A 24,163-nucleotide genomic window follows, 5' to 3' on the forward strand; every position below is an offset into this window, starting at 1 on the left:
TATATATATATATATATATATATATATATATATATATCAATGTTGAAAATAGAGCCATTATAAAATTAGTGGCTTTCATTAGTAGTGGATATGATCACCACTCAGTAAATGGGTATATGGGTATTTAATGATTTAATTACTACTCGAGAAATCAGTAACTCTTTTGTATAAAAAAATTACCTCAAAATAACACAAAGTAAATCGCCTATATAATAAACAGCATACGTGCATAATACTGATGATCATTAACCTATCATTAAACACCGAATTTTTCATACATCAATATTGTGAAGAGTGCCATTATGAAATGAGTGATAGTTCATAAGAGGGTATGATCACCACTCGTTAAGTGGGTATTTTCAGATTTTAGTTACTACTCAAAAATCAGTAACTCCTTTGAATACAAAAAACGCTTAAATAATTAATACGTAAACTCAAAGTAACTCCCTTATCTAATATACAGCATGCTATGTATAATATACATGATCTTTAATCCATAAACGGATAAGTTTTTAATATATCCAATGTTGTGAAGAGTGTCATTATAAAATAAGTGGTAGTTCATAAGTGGGCATGATAACAACTTATTAAATAGGTATTTTCAGATACTAATTACTTCTCAAGTTTTAAATAAATCATAGTTTAATAATTATGGATTAAAACTAGATGCTTAATATTACTAGTCTATAGTGGTGTACATTGCGCAGAAAATAAACGAATCACCCAGAATAACTCTTGATCCCAATTATTGGATTTTTACGTACTAAGACTCAAACTTAATAGTTCACGAGGCTGACTTCAAATATGCTTAATAATTTTTAGGATATTTTAAGTTACGGAATCAGACACAAAAACGTACTTTCTCTGCATAAACGTATCTTCCTTTGCGTCTGATTTGGATTCCTGACCTTTAAAATTCTGGAGGCAGCCGCAATCTAGGAAATATGGTCCCAACAGTTTGAAACTCTTAATGTTAATTTTACTTGAGTATTTTGCTATATTTCGAGCAATTGTTTTAGCTAGTTGAAACATTTGTGTGCACAATTATGATATTCGCTTAACCAAAGAAAGTTTGACTCATAAATAATTTATTTTCTTTAATAATAGTCGAAGAAATTTTGAATTAAGGTATACAATCTTATAACACCATGGTAAAGCATTTAATTATAAATGGTAAAATACAAAATGTGAGCTCAATGGTTAAAATAGTTCCTGAAAAATCAACTTTTAAATGCAAGATCTCTTTTAAAATTCGATTTCTTAAGAACTATTCGACTGGCCACGCTCAAACTTTGTATTTTGCCCTTTGAAATTATATTTAACTTCTTGTCTTCATTTTGGATGATGTAAATTCTGCATGGTTAAAAGGGACACTATTTTTAAAACCTTCGAGCACGATCTTTCAAAGTGTGTTAACAGTTTTGCTATGTAAAGTCTTAAGAAACATTTGCTACTAAAAGAAACATTGCTTATATAGTGTTAGTATAGAAGTGTTTCCATATTTTTGTTACTCCCCTATATATAAACATATTATACTTCAAAATAGTCATGCTCCAAAGATTTCTTAAAGGTTTTAAGGTGTCTATTTGTTTTTATAATTGTGGTTTCAGTTCACTACCACTAATAAATAAGTTTTGTACGACGCTAAAACTTTAGGGAGTATGCACAATGTTTACATGCCAACTGGTACGGACACTGACAAAGATTTTACATAGTGGTAGTAAAAGAACAATTAAATTTAAAAAATATTTTATTAATAAATAAATACTTAAACATCTCAGTTAATGAGTTACCAAATAAATCATATAAACATATTTTTTGATTTGTCGTGATAGACAGAAATTTTTTTTGAAACTTTAAACTTGAGATTTAATACGAAAAACGCTATAATGTTGCTACCACTAAGAAACTTTTTTCTCTACAGCCGTACAAGTTGGCATCTAAGACAATGGATAAGCATGTTTTGTTCCCCAAAGAGAGTCTTATAATGAATTATAATGAACAAAGTTCCTCGTCGGAACGACGGAATGTGAATGACAACAACGCTTTGATGTGGCTTATGAAAATAGGCGTGTGTCATTCCGTGTTGAATGAACGCTTAGAGGTGGCTCATGAAAATAGGTATGTGTCATCCCCTGTTGTTATAGTCATGTCATCACGTGTCAATCACGTGACGAAAAGCTTCGTGTGGAAGCACTCAAAAAAAGCCGTTCATTTAAATATAAAACAAATTTTTATTTTATTTCATGTTGTTACCTGTTTGAAACTGCCTAGTTGCTCCATGCAGACCTGCTATACATGGCAAACCATATTCTCTACTGACGACAGCACCTAGAAAGAAATTACGTCAAAACTACTGTTACTTTTTACAACTTTTGAAAAAAAAATTTCACTTCAAACTTATAAAAATGTATGCTTTAAGATTTCATTCTTTATTTCATATATGTGGCTTAAAAATTTTAAAGCAGCTTGGAATTTAAATAATAAGATAAAGTTTTATAAGAAATGTTTATAAATTCATATTTGGTAAATGGATGCATTTTAAAGAAAATTCGGTTGAATTGCTTTTATTTTGATAGATGTGTGTCAAAAAGTTTTCAAATAAAAAGAAAAATTTTACCGTGAGAGATAAGGCCTCCTAGTTCTGTGACTACTCCACCAAGAATGGGAAAATATGGCGACCATCCAATGTCTGTACTGTAGGTTAACAGGATTTCTCCTGGCTGCAATGCAGAAAATAATTTCATGCGTAATATTTTTCTTTTTTTAATGTAATTTATAAACTTTATTTGCTAATTTCCAAAGCAAAAGTATAATAATACACAAGATAATCGGGAAAATGCACATTCTTACCTTCAGTTGAGCAGCTTCTTCTAAAGTAAGAGCTACTCTAACATATGCTTTAACCGTCCCTTGACTTACTGGTATTCCTAGGGAAAAAGATTAAATTTAAACAATTTTCAAATAAATTCAAAAATTCATACAGAAAAAAAACAACTTCGGAACTTCAAAATGCATTGATTTGTTTGTTACTTTTCATTTTTAATTTACAGAAACTTTCTCCTAAACTAAACAAATAAATTAAAAATACGAAAAAATAAAAAAAATATATGCATATAATATAGAAAAGAAATATAATCGAATGGGAAAATATTGTTAACTGAATGAGTATATATTTGTGGATATAATATGGAAATAAGTATGTTTTAAAATAATTTAATGACTTGAGTTTTGTGCCCAAATAAATATTTTGTTAACTTTTTAATATTGTAAAAAAGTAGTAAACTTTTCGAGCACGTCTCTTTATTACAATAACTTTATAAAAATATAGAAAGATAGAACTAAAAATAAAATAAGAGAATAGTATGTGGCTAATAGACTTGCAATAAGGATATTTATCAGGTGTTGATTAAAAATAAAGGTAAAAAGCGCGTCATCTAAATTTATTCTTACATCAAATGCATTAACCCAACTAAAAATATTTGGCATAACTAAGTTTTGTCCATTTTCTATTTTGTGCTATAAAATTTTAATTTTTTAATAATGTTCTCTTACATTTTATAAATCAATAAAATTCAAGTCTGAGCAGTCGTCTCCCAAAGAAGTAACTCAGGTCCCAATCCTAGCAATGCCAATTCTATTCATATACGCTANAATCATGATTACAGCTGTAATCAAAATTTTTTGAAAATTGTAATCATGATTACAAGTAATTGATTACTGTAATCGACTATGTAATCATGATTACAGCTGTAATCAAACTTTGTAATCACGATTACAAGTAATTGATTACTGTAATCAATATTGTAATCATGATTACAGCTGAAATCAAAATTTTTGAAAATTGTAATCATGATTACAAGTAATTGATTACTGTAATCAAAGAATGTAATCGATTACATTTTTGGCCAACTCTGATAAACAGCATACATGTATAATACTGATGATCATTAACCTATCATTAACCGTCAAATTTTTCATACATCAATATTGTGAGGAGTGTCATTATGAAATGAGTGATAGTTCATTAGCGGGTATGATCACCACTTGTTAAGTGGGTATTTTCAGATTTTAGTTACTACTCAAAAAATCAGTAACTCCTTTGAATACAAAAAACGCTTAAATAATTAATACGTTACCTCAAAGTAACTCCCTTATCTATGATCTTTAATCCATAAACGGAGAAGTTCCTTATATATCAGTGTTGTGAAGAGTGTTATTATAAAATAAGGTGGTAGTTCATATGTGGGTATGATAACAACTTATTAAATAGGTATTTTCAGATACTAATTACTTCTCAAGTTTTAAATAAATCATAGTTTAATAATTATGGATTAAAACAAGATGCTTAATATTATTAGTCTATAGAGGTGTACATTGCGCAGAAAATAAACGAATCACCCAGAATAACTCTTGATCTAAATTATTGGATTTTTACGTACTAGGACTCAAACTTAATGGTTCACGAGGTTGACTTCAAATATGCTTAATAATTTTTAGGATAATTTAAATTACGGAATCAGACACAAAAACGTACTTTCTCTGAATAAACGTATCTTCCTTTGCGTCTGATTTTGATTCCTGATCTTTAAAATTCAGGAGGCAGTCGCAATCTAGGAAATATGGTCCCAACAGTTTGAAACTCTTAATGTTAATTTCACTTGAGTATTTTGCTATATTTTGAGCAATTTTTTTAGCTAGCTGAAACATTTGTGTGCACAATTATGATATTCGCCTATCCAAAGATAATTTGATGCAAAAAATAATTTTTAATAAATTTTCATTATTTTATTTAGTAATAGTCGGAGAAATTTTGAATTAAGGTGTACATTATTATAATATCATGGTAAAGCATTTAATTTTAAATGGTAAAATACAAAATGTGAGCTAAATGGTTAAAATAGTTCCTGAAAAATCAAATTTCAAATACAAGACCTTTTTTAAAAATTCGATTTTTCATGAACTATCCGACTTTGTATTTTGTACGCTCAAACTTTGTATTTTGCCCTTTAAAATTATATTTAACTTCTTGTCTTCATTTTGGATGATGTAAATTTTGCATGGTTAAAAAGGACACTATTTTTAAAACCTTCCAGCATGATCTTTCAAAATGTGTCAACAGTTTTGCCATGTAAAATCTTAAGAAACATTTGCTCCTAAAAGAATCATTGTTTATATAGTGTTAGTATAGAAGTGTTTCCATATTTTTGTTATCCCCCTATTTATTAACATATTATACTCCAAAATGGATATGCTCCTAGGATTTCATAAAGGTTTTAAGATATCTATTTGTTTTTATAATTGTGGTCTTAGTTCACTACCACTAATAAATAAATTTTGTACGACGCTGAAACTTTAGGGGGTATGTACAATGTATACATGCCAACTGGTACGGATACTGACAAAGATTTTACAAATTGGTAGTAAAACTAAAATTAAAGTTAAAAAAATATTTCATTAATAATTAAACTTCTTAAACATCTCAGAGTTAAATGAAGTTTCTTTTTTTTCTTTATTTAAACAAAACTGGGTGGCTAGGCCACGCAGCGGCCCCTACCCCATTCATCATGAAAATTATATACAGTGAATAAAACATTTTGAATTATGTAACAATGTGGTAACATTATAATAAAGCAACCATGATTAGAAGTATATACAAACTTCATCGGAGATTTACATTAATTGCCATTGAAAAATGAATACAACCATGATTAGCTGAAGTTAAATGAAGTTACCAAATAGATCATATACAAATATTTTTTAATTACTGATTTGTCGTGGTAGGTTGAAATTCTTTTTTTTCTAACTTTAAACTAGAGATTTAATACGTAAAACGCTATAATGTTGCTACCACTAAGAAACTTTTTTCTCAACAGCCATACAAGTTGGCAACTAAGACAATGGATAAGCATGTTTTGTTTCCCAAAGAGAGTCTTATAAATGAATTATAATGAACAACGTTCCTCGTCCGAACGACGGAATGTGAATGACAACAACGCTATGATGTGGCTCATGAAAATAGGCGTGTGTCATCCCGTGTTGAATGAACGCTTTGAGGTAGCTCATGAAAATAGGCGTGTGTCATCCCGTGTTGTTGTAGTCATGTCATCATATGTCAATCACGTGACGAGAAGCTTCGTGTCGTAGCACTCGAAACATGACGATTTTTCGTTCATTTAAATATAAAACAAATTTTCATTTAATTTCATGTTGTTACCTGTTTGAAACTGTCTAGTTGCTCCATGTAGACCCGCTATACACGGCAAACCATATTCTCTGCTGACGACAGCACCTAGAAAGAAATTACATCAAAATAACTGATACTTTTTGCAACTTTTGCAAAAATATTTTTTCCCTTCAAACTAATAAAAATATATGCTTTAAGATTTTATTCTTTATTTCATATGTGTGGCTTAAAATTTTTAAAGCAGCTTGGAATTTAAATAATGAGAGAAAGTTTTATAAAAAATGTTTATAAATTCATGTGAGGAGGCATATTTGGTAAATGGATGCATTTTAAAGAAAATTTTGTTGAATTACTTTTACTTTGATAGATGTGTGTCAAAAAGTTTTCAAATAAAAAGAAAAATTTTACCGTGAGAGATAAGGCCTCCTAGTTCTGTGACTACTCCAGCAAGAATAGGAAAATATGGCGACCATCCAATGTCTGTACTATAGGTTAACAGGATTTCTCCCGGCTGTAATGCAGAAAATAATTTCATGCGAAATATTTTTCTTTTTTTTTTAATGTAATTTATCAATTTTATTTGCAAATTTCTAAAACAAAAGTATAATAAATACACAAAATAATCGGGAGAATGCACATTCTTACCTTTAGTTGAGCAGCTTCTTCTAAAGTAAGAGCTACTCTAACATATGCTTTAACCGTCCCTTGACTTACTGGTATTCCTAGGGAAAAAGATTAAATTTAAACAATTTTCAAATAAATTCAAAAATTCATACAGAAAAAAAACAACTTCGGAACTTCAAAATGCATTGATTTGTTTGTTACTTTTCATTTTTAATTTACAGAAACTTTCTCCTAAACTAAACAAATAAATTAAAAATACGAAAAAATAAAAAAAATATATGCATATAATATAGAAAAGAAATATAATCGAATGGGAAAATATTGTTAACTGAATGAGTATATATTTGTGGATATAATATGGAAATAAGTATGTTTTAAAATAATTTAATGACTTGAGTTTTGTGCCCAAATAAATATTTTGTTAACTTTTTAATATTGTAAAAAAGTAGTAAACTTTTCGAGCACGTCTCTTTATTACAATAACTTTATAAAAATATAGAAAGATAGAACTAAAAATAAAATAAGAGAATAGTATGTGGCTAATAGACTTGCAATAAGGATATTTATCAGGTGTTGATTAAAAATAAAGGTAAAAAGCGCGTCATCTAAATTTATTCTTACATCAAATGCATTAACCCAACTAAAAATATTTGGCATAACTAAGTTTTGTCCATTTTCTATTTTGTGCTATAAAATTTTAATTTTTTAATAATGTTCTCTTACATTTTATAAATCAATAAAATTCAAGTCTGAGCAGTCGTCTCCCAAAGAAGTAACTCAGGTCCCAATCCTAGCAATGCCAATTCTATTCATATACGCTATGAAATAAAAAAATTCCCAGAAGTAAATGGATTAAAAGTTTGGTAAAAAAAGACTTCGATTAAAAAACAATGATTAAAAATTTGGAATAAAAAGTGACATTCCTGCTTGCTTATTTTAGAACGTTTGATCAGTCAAGTCAACCCAAACGTTTTTTAAAATTTATTCTTTGGCTGACTTTACCTTTTAGGCCAGCCAGTTGAACGAGCCGTTACCGTGCCTGATTGCTAAGCCAAAGGTTGCGGATTCAAATCCCGCTCAGGGTAGGTGTGTTTCTTTCTGTGTTGTTTACTATTGTGTAATGTGTGAATGTGGCCGACCCTATGAATGGGTATCTGTGGAAGAGTGTGGCGTAGGTAATGCTGCTCACCTCCGTGACTTAGGTTCACAGGTGCCCATCGGGTAACTTTAAATGAGCATTATTCCCGGCATCTTTCTAGGTGAAAAACGAAAGTTCAGTGCCTGCCGTTGAAAAAAAAATTGTTCTCATTCACGTTCAGTCGTTCAGTTAAGAAATGTTGTGTTCAAGAAATTATTTCATTATAAGACTCTCTTGGAGAAACAAAACATGCTTATCCATTGTCTTAGCTGCCAGCTTGCACGGCTGCTGAGAAAAAAATTTATTAGTGGTAGTAACGTTAAAGAGCAGCACTACCGTCATCTTCCGAAGCAAGTTCAGCGCCTGCAAAAATAAAATTAAAGAACGTAAAAAAAAAATATAAAAAACTTTACCTTTCATAGAAAAGTTATCTTCACTTGAAATAGGAGTATTGTCTTCTAAGTTGATCTGAAACCAAATTGAAATATTATTAGAAATTTAAATTAGCATTTAAACTTGATTTTTTTAAAAAGAAAGAGGAGTTATGTTTTTATTATCCTGCATATAAATTGAGCTAAATGATGTTTTCATAACGGTCACACTCAGAGAAGTTGATCAGTTTTCATCTACATGCACAATGGTGTTCGATGTTATATTTTTGCTCTGTTTTTTGATTTTTTTGTTGAGTTGCTTGATTTCATTTGAATGTACAGGATCTTTGGTAAAGTTTTCTGTAGTAGTTTCTGTGACGGATAATGCATTTTATTTCTGGAGGAAGTTTGTATCGGTGGACTACTCATTTAATTTCTATTGTTGCACTTTTGTATGCTTCTGTAATTTCTAGTTGAAGTTGCTGGATGTAGGTTTCTATGATTAACTCGTCTTCGAGGGCTGGTAGATTACAAATATTTATGGTCAGGTTATTTTGATACAAGTTCCAGTCTGTTTTTTGTTTGGGTTTTTCAAAGTGCTGAGTGGGTAGTCCAATAGATAGTTGAACGGGCAGATGATCAGAGGACAGTTGATTGTGGGTGCAGGCGACTATGGGGACTTGGATAATTGATATTGCTATATCTAAGATGTCACAGCTATGGTTTTGCCTGTTCGGTATATAGGTGGGAGTGGTTGGAGCAATGACTGTGAGCCACAGTGATAGCTAAAAATTAATGAACGCTTTGAAGCAGATAATTTGAAACTTCTAATGGTCTGTATTATTTGTGGATTAAATGTTAACAACTGGCAGCTCTTAGCAAGTAACTTACACTGTTCCGCAGAGATTTAACACACTCGTGTGTGTGTTTGTCTATATATATACTCCAGNCTATGTAAAAAAAATACATATATTTGCTTTAAAAATGAGTAAACTTCACAGACAAGTTTTCGTAACTAAAGTTTACGTCTTAAAACACTAAAAGCTATCAAATAATGTCATCTTGGAAATTGTATTATATCAAAAATAAATAACTAAAAATTAGGAAATTATTATTGAAAAAAATGGATTACGCCGCCCATGCTTACCCCGTTATGTTTTTAAAGAGTTGTGCGTATCGTTAAAATATCGTATGTTTGATATAGTTAAATATTTTGTTACAAATCATATTTCTGATTAAAAAATTACTAGATTTTTTGCAGAAACAAGTTCGTAATTTGAATAAAAAATTAAGCGAATCATTAATATATTTTTAAAATTCTAACTCAATTTTTTTACAAATTAATTGTTTTAGTCATCTTTCGTATAATAAGTTCGAATTAACCAAGACATAAATTTCATGGAAATAATTCTTGTTTCGCTAAACATGTTTATGGGAAAAATTGAAAAGTCTTAGAATGGAACAATATTTTTTTATTCTCACCATTGTTATATGAACATTGTTAAGATAGTAAACAAAATACCTTGTAAACACAAAGTTTAAATGGATAACGGAAACGCTTACATTTCAGCAGTTAGTTTAGCAGTTACTGACAAAACTTTTTGGAAAACTTCAGTTAATACAACTTATCATGATATTACTATAACTTTTAAAAATTTGTAATAATAAAATGAAACTCATTTCTGTAATGTTCAGTTATTATTTATGATTCGAGAGCTGAAAACTTGTTTTTTCACTAAAGCCATCTTTTAAAAATTTGAAGAAAAGAAGTCAAACTAAATGAGAAAAAAATTAAATAAACAAAAACAGAAAAACTATAGAAGTAAACAAGCTTTCGATCGCCAGATGCTAGAAGTATGATGGCGAATAAGAAAAATAACCTGTACTTTGCCAGACATTTTAAATTGCTGACTATCCAAATCCGTCACCGATCCGCCACTTCGGTGACGAGCTCGTCATCAGTAGTGACTTTCAAACGTCACCAAGACAGTCTTAAGTTTAGCTCCACTTATTCATACAGTTAAATTGCTCTAAGTTCATTAATATTAACATGGTTACACGTAATACTCTTCCTTTCTTCAGTCTAGAATGTTGAAGAATTTCATTGATAAGGCTAAACGCACAAATTTTATCATAATTGGAAACTTTCTTCTAAGGATAACTGTACCAGTTACTGTGAAAAAGTACAAAATAAAAATAATTCCTGGCAACTTATATGCAAAAAAATTAATTTTATGAAAATAAATACATGGCTTACTTACTGGTTTAGGAAATCCTTTCATTATTTCTGGAAATATATACTTGTCCAAAACAGGGTATCTGCGTTTCCTATGATTTGCTCTACAAAACGAAATTTAATTTTTTAATTTGACAAATAAATCATTTAAATTTTAAGGAAATTGTTAGATATGAAAAAACATAAAAGACGCACGAAATGACCAGTGGAGTTAATTTTCACCTTCATTAATTTTCACCCTTTCACGAGGAGACGGAGAAAAAATGGTGTTACATATACTGAGCTGCCAACTAATATGCTTTTCAAAAAATGTTAGAGTAGTAGATAATTTAAAACTAGCATTCTTAGAATTTTTAGTAATCTTGTTGACATTTTCAGATCCTTACCATTAGAGTAGATCAACACGGCGTTTCATACATCAAAACATAATCTTAGTTACTTCAAGAAGAAATTTTCCCATAAAGCGTCAAAAGTTGACGATCCTGCATATGTGCTTTTGAATGATGTATATATATAAAGCTCGCAGTTTCTACACTTTTTGAAAAATATTTTGAAGTTTAAAAGAAAATTTAAAACTAAAGCATTCAGAATTTTTTATATTTTTTTCCAGTATTTTAAAAGCCACACAACAAGAGAACTGAAAAAAGTCGTGTTTCTTATGAGCTTTTGAATCATTTATCTGTAGTATTGCAAAAAATAACTTTAAATCAAATTTTCAAAACGAATAATCATACAAAAAAAAAACATAAATTTATCTACCACTAGAAGAAATTTCCCTTAAACGTCTAGAGAATTGGCAGCCCTACCATTAGTTTCCCATGGAAAAGGGCCGTAAGGCCTCAGACTTCCAGTTCCACTACAACGAACGAACGAACAGTAGCATGCCCATAACGGCTACAAAATTTCCATAGTTCAGAAAACAAATTTCCCTGTAATTGCAAAATGTTCTAAGATTCTAATAAATTAGAATTAAAATAATTTTGTCCACCACTGCGCACAAATTATAGAAAGATGGACAAATGGTCAGATTTTCAATTTTGCTGGGAGCTTTATATGAGTTCTATTTGTTTTAAAAATTTCTGCCTTTGCTTACCACCACTGGAAAAATAATTTGCTGAAATTTCAGACATTCGAGACCATAATGTAGTCAAAAGACAAAATTGCCAGAGCAATTTGTATGCCGGAAAATATATCAAATTGGTAGTAAAACCATATTATATTTCATTTGTCTTCGGTAGAAATCAAGAACTTTGTCTACCAGGGCATATACAAGAATACTTCGCATTTTGAAACAAATCTAACATCCTAGATAGTGAACGAATAATTAAGATGAACTATACAGATTGAATGCATTTCATCAGCATCTCGACACTGATGATGTTATCTCGACACTGATAAGTTATCTTTATCTAGATAACATCATCAGTGTCGAGATGCGACATCACGACGTATTGATTTGATAATGTTAGGGACTGTTGATGGTCATACCGAAACGATTTTCTACCTTGCAAAATTTTATTTGTGCTTTATACATTTCTTTACGTTTCATTAGTAGTTTAATGATGCATTAAATAATTAAAAGTAATTGTAAATTATTTAACCTTGCAATTATTTTTGGTGATCTTGTCTCTAAAATTTCCCTTATTTCGTCCACAGTCATAAAGAAGAGTAGATCTTCGTCTGGTATTCTACCTTCTGATACCATAAGCTTTGCTAGGTGATAGTAGCCTTTTCTCCATTCATCTTGAGTCTTGATAAGCAGAGACTATGTAAAAAAAATACATATATTTGCTTTAAAAATGAGTAAACTTCACAGACAAGTTTTCGTAACTAAAGTTTACGTCTTAAAACACTAAAAGCTATCAAATAATGTCATCTTGGAAATTGTATTATATCAAAAATAAATAACTAAAAATTAGGAAATTATTATTGAAAAAAATGGATTACGCCGCCCATGCTTACCCCGTTATTTCATTTTACTTTAGAACCGTCGTTGAACAGCCAACCCAATTTCGAGTTCACGACTCAACTCCGTAAAATTGTAATTTTGAACTCAATTTAGAAGACAAGGGAACTCATGGATTAGTAATTTGCCGTCTATATGGAATTTTTGGTGAAACTAACCCGTATTTGCGTTACATGGGGAGGAAAACCACGAAAACCTCCCACGGTTAGCCTGACGGCAAGAAGATTCTCCCATGATTCGTCTACCTCTGAGGATATTTTACGTCAGCACTGTAGTCAGTGTGAGCCGGGTGCGGAATTCGTATCGACCAGCGAACTCTGGGACTCGAACCCCGGTTCACCTCATTGGAAGGTGAACGTTTTATCCCCTGAGTCAAAACGGTTCCTTACCCCGATTTTTTTAAATTTCAACTTACGAATTTTAAAAAAAATAATTTTTTTAATCTTAATTTATAATTTTTTTATAAATTTTAATTCGTCTAACAGCAGACCCAATTTACTGGGGAAAGTATTTTTTAAATGTTTGAAAACATGTGAAAGTCCTAATTTTAATAACTGGTTAACTCCATTTACTTACATGTTCATCATTTCAATCTTCTTCTGTATACATTTTAAGGCAATTTAAGTTGTCTGTCAAACAAAAAACGCCATCACAATAGAAGCAAGATAGAAGAAACCCTTCACTCATTAGACTTAAAGATTTAAATTTCACACTATTCTGAAAATGCCTTAGTACGGTGATCAAAAGAAAAAAAGAAACCCCCTGAATAACTTTTGATCTAATGATCGAATTTACACCTGATTGGGTTAAGCCTTAATAGTTAAATTCCCATAACAAATCAATACCTCGGGGGCACTGGATCGGAAAATTAATCGTACTCTGATTCAAGTCAAAATTACGATTTGCGGATGGATGGATGGTGGCCAAATGTGCCCTCCCTGTATGTGACGTACGCATGCTGACTCTGGATCATCCTTAGGAATGATTCCAAGACCGTCGCCCACTGTGCAGTTCTAGTGTGACGTAAACAAAAAGTACCAAGTACTTAACAAATATGTTAAATAAAAAGGGTAGACGATATTTTAAGTTACGAAATTGTACTCAAAATAGTACTTTCTCTGAATAAGCATTCATTTTTCCTTACGGATTATGATTTCTGATTCCAAAAAACAGCCATAACCGCCATCTAGGAAATACAGTCCTAACAGTTTAATCAGGGCAACAAGTCAAACTTTGATTAACATTAATTTAATTTGTTTTGTATTTCGTCATGTCTTGTAAAATCTTGCAGAGAATTGAAAAATTTTATGCACACCATTGTAAAATTCGCTTATAATCCCCGCAATAAATAATTTTAATAACTATTTACTATACTTTATTATTTTATTTAATAATGATTGAAAAAATAGTACTGCAAGGTATGCCGAATTTTACATAATTTTAAGGAATTTAATTTTATATGACAAAGTGCAAAATTCGATCGAAATCGGTTGAATAGTTCCTGAGAAATCGAATTTTAAACATCGGGTATTAAAAATAAAAATTTTCTGGAATTATAAGACCGATTTCATTCAAAATTTGTATTTTTCTATACACAATTCTTTATGTAGAGAACAATTCTTTAAAATGATGTCAGTTCAAAATGATGATAAATTCTTTAAAATTATGTAAAAAGCTGTATATCTGACAATTAAAATTTTTTTGGGAATAATGAAATAAAATAATAAGTAATTATTAAAATTATTTATTGAGTAGAATTATCTTTAGATACTAATTTTATAATTGTGTGCAAAACTGATTTTGATTTATTTGAATTATTCTCGCTACGTAGCGAAACACTCGAAAAGTAAAATTAACATTAAGAGGTTCAAAACTTGAATCGCTGTCCTGACCAAACTATTGATGACATATTTTTCAGATTGCGGCTATCCATTATATTTTGAGAGTCAGAGATTCAAATCCACCAAAAAATTTATTCTTTTTCAGAGAAAATACGGTTTTATATCTCATTTTGCAATTAATTTAAAATATGGTGTAATAATTTAAATATTGATCTAAAGTTTTTCAGGGAATTTCATTTTTTTCTTCGCATTGTACTTCAATTAATCGCGGATAATTTAATATTACAATATAGTTGCCTGAAAATTCTACTTCTTCAAAACATCGCTCCCTCAAATTTAATCCAATTACAAATGCCGCTCTTTAAATCACAAAAGAAGGAAAACTATTAGGAAACTGCACTAGTTGGTAAAAGTGACTTACGAGCCGACGGATGTCATAGTTGGTTGGATTTTTTTTCAAGCCAAAATTCATGCATTTTGCATTTGCATGAAACATTTTAATTTGTTCATATAAAGCAGTGTTTCCCAAAGTGTGGTACGCGCAAAGAATATATAAGTGTGGCTTATATATTCTTTGGTACGCGTACCACCAGGGATACGGGAACAGTTTATCGGGGGTACGCGTTCTTATGCGAAATATCTTGCAACAAACGAATATTTCGAAAAATTTTATTTAAAAACAAAGCTAGCCATGAAAATTTACAATTACTTTTTTTTCTGTTGGCTATTTTTTGCAGAGTTAACAGTAAATAATGAGTGGTGTCAAAAGCCAGTTGTGATTTTTAACCTTTGTGCAATTTTTTATAGTAAAAACTACATTCCTTTTTTCATTAGTGGTATACAGCGTTACAAAAAATTTAGAAACGGTACGCAAAAGTCATAAGTTTGGGAAACACTGATATAACTGATATTAGCAAGGAAGTTGAGATAAAATAAGTTAGTTGAGATAAAATAATTATTTATTTTAGAGCTCGAAATGTTTATAATTTTAAGATTTTCATTCGTCAAAATATGCAAAAAAAAAATATTTTTAACATTTGTACGCTGCTGTTGCTGTAACTAAACAAATTCACAATTTTTACTTAGAATCAATTAATAGAGATGCCAAATTAAGGTGATTCCTTAAAAATCTTGCATGATTCTAATAATATGCCTTAAAATTATAATATGAGTTTTTCTAAATTTTAATTTATAACACAATTTTTTCAACAAAAAAAGGGTCAATTCAAATTCCTGAAAACTAACAAGTATTTACTTTTCTGAATAAAGCAATATTCGCAGGTCAATAAGAAATAACTTGAGCACTTGCAATTTAATATAATTGAGTCACGACAGCTCATGGCATACAGCGTTCACCTCATAATGAGGTGAACTCCAAGAAGTGGCAAATGCCGAAGGCAGATACCTAGGACAACACTTTTGCACAAAAGCATTAGAACAAAAAATGATACATTAAACTTTGTTTTTCATCTTTTACTGAAAACGTAAAAAATATTTACCTTTGACAATTCTCTAGTCTGAACTCCTTGTCGACTTCGAGATATCAAGTATTTCAGAGTTAGTCTAGAAATAAAGTGCAAAGTACTTTAAGCGCTTCTTTTGACACAAGTTACTTATAAAACTGAAAAGAAATTCAACTTAATCAAAAAGAAATTTAATTATTTGTGTTCTCAAAAATAGATTACCTTGTCTTGAGACCGACATTTATTCCTAAATCCTTCAATGTTTGGTTAAAATTCTCCTCTTTCTTATTTGTTACTTTTTTCGATGAGGATCCGGCGAGATTCTGTAAATAAAAAATGCATAAATAAACATTAGATTTTCAAACATTCTGATCTATATTTTAAGGTTTTGAAACTAACATTTATTTTAAGCTTTAACTTATGAGAAGGCTTTAACTTTTAAGCTTTAACTTATGAATGAAAGGGGCCTATTTATTAATTATTTATCATAATAAAGTTCTGATTTAAGCTCTTCTTTTCATAGAAGTATTGACGTAAGGTTGTTTGTTTACAGGTATATCAATACTACTACTTCCTTATAGTCTTGATATACCCCTTAAATAAAAACCCTTAGTTAAAATAGTTAAATCCTTATACTGGGCACTAACTATGATAAGCACCCTCGCAATCAACCTCTGACTGAGCGGATGGTCAAAATGAAATGCATATTCAACACACGTGCATAGTTGGTGGAATTGGCTGTATCTAATTAGGATCTTTTAAAAAAAGGTCATTCCGTTGAGTACAAGAAACTGTGGAAAACTGGCATTGAAGAATGTTGGATTCTTGATTATATCATTCCGCTTGGAACATGAAAGGAATTAGGGGAAACTATTCTGTTCAGTAAAAAAAACTTCATGGGAAACTAGCATCAAGAAACATTTGATTGAAATTTGATTACTTCTTTCCGTTGAGAACACGAGAAAAATTCTAGAAAACCATTTCGTTCTGAATAAGAAATAAATTCTAGAAAACTAACATTAAGAATCGTTGAAGGCTTGGTTATTTCATTCCATTTAAAACACACAAAAAATTACAGAAAACCATACTGTTCTGAACAAAAAGAAACTGCGGAAAACTAGCATTAAGAATCGTTGAATGTTTGATTATTCCATTCCATTCAGAACACTCGTTAATGGAAGAAAGGCATTAAGAATCATTAATTCTATTCAAAACAAGACTGAGTTCGTGAGAAACTTTTCTATTCAGTTCAAGAAAGAAATTATGGAAGAACAAAAAGTACTACACTCAAATAAGGAAGCTGGGCATCGAGTTAAAGTGTTTAAGAAGTATGTTTCGAAGTCATTCCAAATTTTGCTACCAGTTTTTATTTTTAATCAGCTGAAACTACTTAAGGTAACTGACTTAAATTTTTTTATCTTTAATGCTGATTCCGAGCTTATCATCAATCGGTTTTAATGTTAATTTCATTGCAACTTTTTTTTACAATTTGAGATGGATTTAAGAATGCTCAAAAGTAATTCACAAGGGACTATTTAAAGCTTACTGACTTAGAAACATTTCTTACCTTTAACAGCTGTATGAGAGTTGTAGGATCAGTTCCCCATGTTTTTTGCCGCAAATCAAACTGAAAAAAAGGTAAAGAATATTGAGATTAAATACTGAGAATATTTGAGATTACTTTTAAATATTAAAAATTTTTTAAAGGCTGTTTAAAGAAATGTTAATTGTGATACCCACCATCATGTTTACGACAGCATTTTGTATCTTTAAGTTTTATAAAGCGATACAATAGCTGCCAACATGTACGCTCTTCAAAGAAACTTTTACCTAGTGATAGCAAAATGAAATTTGAATTTACAATGCATTCAGACTTTTCATTTATATTCAGTCCACTCATCGAAACACGCAACGATAAGTAGTAGTATAAAATCAAATGGTATTAAATTAAATGTATTAAATCAAGAATCGATGCATGCAGTTTTTTACTCCTTGTTAAAGTTTCCACAGAAAGTATAAGCGATAAAAAATTTTAAAAAGGTTTTTTGCTTACCTTAGCAATTTTTGTATAGATTGAAAATAAACTTGCTTAGAAAAAAAATTGCATCAAAAAAAAATTGCTGGGAAACAAATTTGAAAAAAAAAATTCTATTTCATCTTTTGTTATTTTGTAAATACACGTGAATGCGTTACATAGGATGCATGTAATTACTTCATCAATATTGCATGGCTTGCTTAATCAAACATCATGTATTCTACTCAAAATATGGAACAGGAAATCAAAAAATCCGAATTAGCTGGTTTTAAAAGCATTTGAAATTGATGAAACATAGAAACTCATATATGAAAAAAAAATATTTTTTAACTTAATTGAGATCTTGTCTTCTTTAAAATGGATGTAAATATAAGTTCTCATTTTCTTTTCTTAGTTATAGAGAAAATTGTTGCAAAATATAACTCTTTGCACTCGAGGTTCTTTCAACTATTATATAACAGAGATATTTACTTCTTTTAGACATCTGTGTCCGTGTCTGGTAAGAAATTCACGGTACTTCTTTCCAGCGTCAGTTTGAGAATTTTGAAGCCATTCCACTATTTCCTGTTTGAAAAAAAAACATATTTATTTGAATATAAAATTTACCTGAAATTACAATTGTTGATTATTCAGTGAATAATCGTAATTACCTGATTACTCATTTTCTTCAATTCCTCTGGTGTCCTTTCTTTAGCTATTGCTAAGCCCAGGCGCTAAATATAATTCAAATATGTTAAGAAAGTTTTGAAGAGCTTATAATTCCGAACAAACCAACAATAAATTTGAATAATATTTTACCTGAATAAATATAAATAATAAAAAGAAAGAAGTACTAATGAATAATATATAAGAAAGAAAATACTTGCAACAAGTATACTATTAAATTTGACTCATAATTTGACATTATTATGTGGTGTAATAGTGATAAATTAATAATTTTATAATTATTAAGTGACTTGTGTAAAAATAGATTCCTATCTATTGCTTTCTTATATAGCTATTCCAACCTTATTCGATTTTTTATTTTAAAAAAATTTTGATAAGTGTTTGCAACGTTAATTCAATATTCTTCAGTGTCGTTCAAAAGGATAACCCTTAACAATTAACGGTGCAGTATAGCCAACAACAAGAGAAACTTTCCTACAAATAACAAGAGAAAAAGTATGTCACTTCACTTAAAATAACTAACTAAGGTCGTACTCGCTATCTCGTCTGACTAAAATTTTCTGTCGAAATTTGCTGTAACCGATAAGATTATGGAACAACGATGGGCTCTTGTTAAAATGAAAAAGACTAGTTACTCATTTATTTCATTCTTGAAATTTTTCTCAAGAAAACAAGCCATTCTTGTTAATTATAAATGATTAAGAACACAAATATGAATGTTTTGCGCTCTAAAATCATGGTCATCAATCATCATCTCAACACTGCAATACTTCAAATTTTAACCAATATTGAAAAAATGTGGTAAATTTGAAATTAAACAATTCAATAGCAATTTTTACTTATTTATTTGCATGCGTACCAAAATTGCACAAAGCCGCTTTCAACAACATTGCAATATATTAATATTGTGATTAATTTCTTACTTCGATGCTTGCGGGAACATCAGCACTTTCTACTTCAGTACTAGTTGTACAAAGTGTTGAAAAATCTCTGTATACTTCTGCACTCATTCCTACAAAAAGATGAATCATTGTGATTAGTGATTACAGAAAAGTAATGATTTGAGTCAGAAAATATATAAATGTAGTACCGAATGTTTCGAAATAAGTGACCTAAAGACATTATTTAACAATCCTAAATAAAATGAGACAAAAAAATACATGAGTTAGGAGTTGACATTTTTATCTAAGTTATAAGAAAAAAGATAAGTTACAGGCTCTAACCAATCACTTTTGGGCTCAATAATAGTATAATTGGAGTTAAAATCAACTCCACTATAGTTGCCAATTCTTTTGGGTTTTCCCAATGATTTTATTTTCATATTTAAAATAATAGTTTGTTTTTCTATTTCAAGCTTGGACTTACAATCTAAATCAATAGTGATTTTAACAATCATTTGAAATGGATAAATTAAAAAAATTCAAAATAAAACGTAATATTTTTAAAAACCACGTTTTAATAGTAGAGAATAATAATTCAGGAAAAAATTTAAAAGCGAAAAACGTGGGGCGCATGAGATACATAACAGTAATGTTATATTAGTGTGTGTAGGTGTGCTCTTGAGAATATGTGTATGTATATCAGTAATTGTAATTGTATCTGAATNATGGATAAATTAAAAATACATCTAAATCTGATTTGGCCATGGAAAAATATAAAAGTATACGAACTCTAGCTATTAAAGGCTGTTGCGAATTAATTTTTTTAAAGGTAGACAACTAAAGCAAAACGTTTTGAAACGATATATACAATTTTCAAATACACTGCTGGACAATTGCTAAGGACGGATAACACTATCATCCATAGCAACCACAAAATGAAAGGAAGCAAAATGTGGAAATTAGATTAACTGCGGGATATAGTAAGAAGAGGTATGCGTATGCAAATTTTTTTTTCCACGTCTGTTCATCACGTGATAGCGCTGATAAGAGCTTTAAAGGTTTCGACGCGTGTGGAGAATTGTTGTTTCAAGTCAAAGTTTTACAGGAAAGATTTAGTTGACGAACTTGAAATTTTCGACATGTCTTCCCGATATCACTTAGATGATTTTAAGAGTGGCCGTATTATTGGAAAGATCGAAGAAGGGCGAAAAATAACAGACGTTGCCAGGGAGACGTTGCCAGGGACAGGACTGGGCATGCGTATTTTTCTCAGATGAGAGTAGTTTCAGTCTGTCATCGGATTGTAGACGCCAACTGATCTGGCGCGAGAGTGGTACTGGTTATCGTCCGGAAAATATCCAGGAAAGGGACCGATATCCGACGTGCAGTGTCATGTTGTGGGTCGGCATCATGCTCAATGGCCGCACGAGCCTACATGTGGTTGCGAACGGGACTATGACATGCCAACGATACATTGATGAAGTTCTACTTCCTCATATTCGTCTTTTCCGTGGTGCTGTCGGTGATAAATTTGTTTTTATGGACGACAACGCAACGTGTCATCGAACACTCGCTGTTCAGGATTGTCTAGAAAGCGAGGGTATTCAACGCCTCGTATGGCCATCACGTTCTCCAGATCTAAACCCCATTGAAAATGTTTGGGATGCTTAGGGGAGGCAACTTGCTGGTCGAAACGGTCCATCCCAACCTGTTAGTGAGAGAACATTGCAACAGAAGCTGCATGCAATGAGCATTTGGAGTCGAACACCTCGTAAGACGCCATTCCTCACGCAGACACGTAAAGCAGCGTGATAGCACTGGGCTAGAAGTCACCGAATGTGGACAACTGCTGACTGGAGGAATGTAATATGGTCTGACGAATCACGTTTTTGACTTTATTCAAATGACGTACGTCATCGAGTGCACCGAAGAAAAGATGAAGCATTTCATCCTAACTGTGTGAAAGGTCAGGTTAAAGCCGGAGGTGGGTCTGTCATGTTTTGTGGGTGTTTTTCTTGTTATGGATTGGGCCCCCTCACTGAGGTGGCCACAATTAGGAACCAAAATGTTTATTTGAACATTCCGGATGATCAGGTGCTCCCTTTCAATCAACATCTTCATGAGGAATATACTGTTCTTCAAGACCACAACAGCAAAGTTCATCGGGCTGGAAGAATATGTGACTGGTTTTATGAGCACTCAGACGCTCACTACTTCGTGACTGACCTACAAAATCCCCTTGACCCCCATTGAAAATTTGTGAAACATGTTGGAACAACGGGTAAAACGCCGAAATCAACATCCTCGCTATTTTGTAGATTTGCGCATTCAAATCTTCAGCGAGTGGCTTAAACTGGATTTCAAAACATTGTGAACTCACTTCCTAACTGAATCTAGGCCGTTATAGAATAAAGAGGTGGTGTTACATGTTATTAAATGATGTTTGTCTTTACTTCTCTAAGGGTGACTAATTTTTTGCCCGGTGTTCTTATGAACAAGATGGCGTGCTAACGCTGCAGCTATTAAGCTTGGTTTGTTATCCTCTTGAATCCATTTTTGGATCGGATTTAATTAGGTACCTGAAAGCGACATCATGCGTAGTTGTCGAACCTGATTGGCTGCTGAATCTTGTCACAAACAAATGCCACGATTCACCATCTAATTAGATTCGACCACCACGAATGACGTCGCTTTCAGGCAACCACTTATGCTTTTCCTGCACTTACCTCCTCTGGCCTTTTTAAGAATGCTTATGACGAACATATTCCATATAGAGGATGATTCTGTATTTCTCATATGGCTCCGCATTGACTGAAAAATACAAATAATATTGCTTTTATGGTATGTGCAATTTAATGAAATGTGCAATGAAAAACCTTCTTTCAAACAAAAACATAACAGAATTCGCAAACGTCAAACAACTTACTTTCTTTTAAAATAGCACACAAAATAGGAATATATATTTACTGAATTTCGTTGCATGAAACTATTATCACGAAGTAGACATTGTTTTAAAAACTTAATTATTTTAAAATATTTGCTGAAGATTTATTTTAAATTTTTTTGGTATAACTGAATTATCAAGAAATTCAATATGAATGCACTTTTTCATTCTTTTACAATATTGTAATAAAGTCATTTATAAAAATAATGCATAAATAGTATCGATGAATTCAATATGCATACATTTTTGTAGCAAAATGCAGAATTTTTCCATATTGGTATTATAAAACTGATGAAAATTTAAAAGTGAAAACATCTTCAATCAGATTAAAAACATATAATGAAAATATATGACTTCGGATCAGTTATTTCCGAATTAATTTATTTTTTAAAAAGAAATTTTATATACTTGTACTCAAAAAAAAATTTTTTTGTCGTATCGCAATTCTGCAGTCAATAAAGTTAAAATTAAAGTAGAACTAAAATATGGACGCATGTGTGTATTACATAAATGTGTATGACAATATGAGCATTAAAAGGAAATATTATAATAACTTATTACTTGATTTCATGATTTTGTAAAGAGTACAAGCTATGAAGCTTAGTATATCTACTTTATATTTTCAAGATTTTAAATATTCAATGTAATAGATATATTACCAATTATTTGTACAAAGAACCTAGGTAATCTTCAAACTAACGAGAAAATCTGCAGAATGAAAATAATATCCTTTCAGGAAAAACAAGGTTTTCGTACGTTTAAATTAACCCAATGATATTCATTTAATTTTCGCTATCTGAAAAGAAATCATGCTGCTGCAATCAACACATTAGTAGATAGAATCAGTCATCTAAGTATCACTTTTAAAAATATTATAAGACTGATGAAAGGGTTTAAAATATCATAACAATTAAGAAAATTAATATTAAATTAAAACCAATGAAAATATCTTTTTAATTAAAACGACCGATTGTTGTAAAATCAAGCTCATTTCAAAATCCCATTAATGCATTTCTTTAAATTAACATTCCATGTACAGTACGCAAATAAAGGGACCACTCTGAATAACTTCTGATTTAATGATCGGATATAGGGCGTTAATAAAAGCAGACAATTTAAGTTACGAAATCGGAGACAAAAACCTATTTCCTTATATAAACAAAAAAAATTGAGCGAAATCGATCGAATCGTTCCTGAGGAACTGAATTTTAAAAAAAGTCACATTATTACACCACGACCTGTTCCGCTCAAATTTTGTATTTTACCATGCAAAATTATATTATTTAAAGTAAGGCAAAAAATTGCATACCTTTCAATTCATAATTCTTTGACGATAATTAAGTAATATAATAAATATTTAATAAGAGTCATTATTTTTTTTCATGGAATTATCTTTAGATGAACAAATTTTATAATTGTTTGCAAAAATTTCTTAATTCACTTCTATTCTCGAGATATGGCATTTGAGTAAAAAATAAAACAAACATGCTGTCCAAGCTTTGGACCACTCTTCTGACCAAACTAGTGGGGCCATATTTCACACATTGTGGCTATTTTAGGGGTCAGGAATCCAAATCTGTGGGGGAAAAATGCCGTCCACACTAACTAATTAGCATATTTAAAGATACCTTCGGGAACTATTGCAATTGAGTCCCGTAGGTGAAAATCTGAACATTACATCAAAAGTTATCCAAGGCAGTCTATTTTTTTACACACAGTACATGTTGTTACTTCGATGGTAGGTTTAAACAGAAAACAACATTCAACAACATTGAACAGCTTGCTAGCAGTTTTGTAACGCCATAACCATG

The 24,163-nt window shown here is 30.7% G+C and overlaps 1 protein-coding gene across 5 annotated transcripts in view; it reads right to left on the reverse strand.

Moving 5' to 3' along the window:
* LOC107441117 (rifampicin phosphotransferase-like) overlaps positions 1-24,163 on the reverse strand; it is an 82,792-nt gene that overhangs the window by 1,505 nt on the left and 57,124 nt on the right. For 3 of the 5 annotated variants that reach the window (XM_071180559.1, XM_043052762.2, XM_043052764.2), the window contains exons 27-39: positions 22,135-22,219; positions 19,451-19,539; positions 18,512-18,574; positions 18,333-18,425; positions 17,394-17,453; positions 16,049-16,149; positions 15,863-15,926; positions 12,158-12,321; positions 10,582-10,660; positions 8,363-8,417; positions 6,833-6,909; positions 6,596-6,698; positions 2,257-2,331 (exon numbers count right to left, since the gene is read on the reverse strand). In XM_071180559.1, the coding sequence (XP_071036660.1) occupies positions 2,257-2,331; positions 6,596-6,698; positions 6,833-6,909; positions 8,363-8,417; positions 10,582-10,660; positions 12,158-12,321; positions 15,863-15,926; positions 16,049-16,149; positions 17,394-17,453; positions 18,333-18,425; positions 18,512-18,574; positions 19,451-19,539; positions 22,135-22,219 (1,108 nt within the window). Of the gene's footprint in view, positions 1-2,256; positions 2,332-2,620; positions 2,724-2,853; positions 2,931-6,217; positions 6,293-6,595; positions 6,699-6,832; positions 6,910-8,362; positions 8,418-10,581; positions 10,661-12,157; positions 12,322-15,862; positions 15,927-16,048; positions 16,150-17,393; positions 17,454-18,332; positions 18,426-18,511; positions 18,575-19,450; positions 19,540-22,134; positions 22,220-24,163 lie in introns of all 5 variants that reach the window. The other 2 variants (XM_071180557.1, XM_071180558.1) reach the window with 2 other exon arrangements.

The sequence above is a fragment of the Parasteatoda tepidariorum genome, chromosome 5 (assembly GCF_043381705.1).
Source record: "Parasteatoda tepidariorum isolate YZ-2023 chromosome 5, CAS_Ptep_4.0, whole genome shotgun sequence".
Classification (NCBI taxonomy): Eukaryota; Metazoa; Arthropoda; class Arachnida; order Araneae; family Theridiidae; genus Parasteatoda; species Parasteatoda tepidariorum.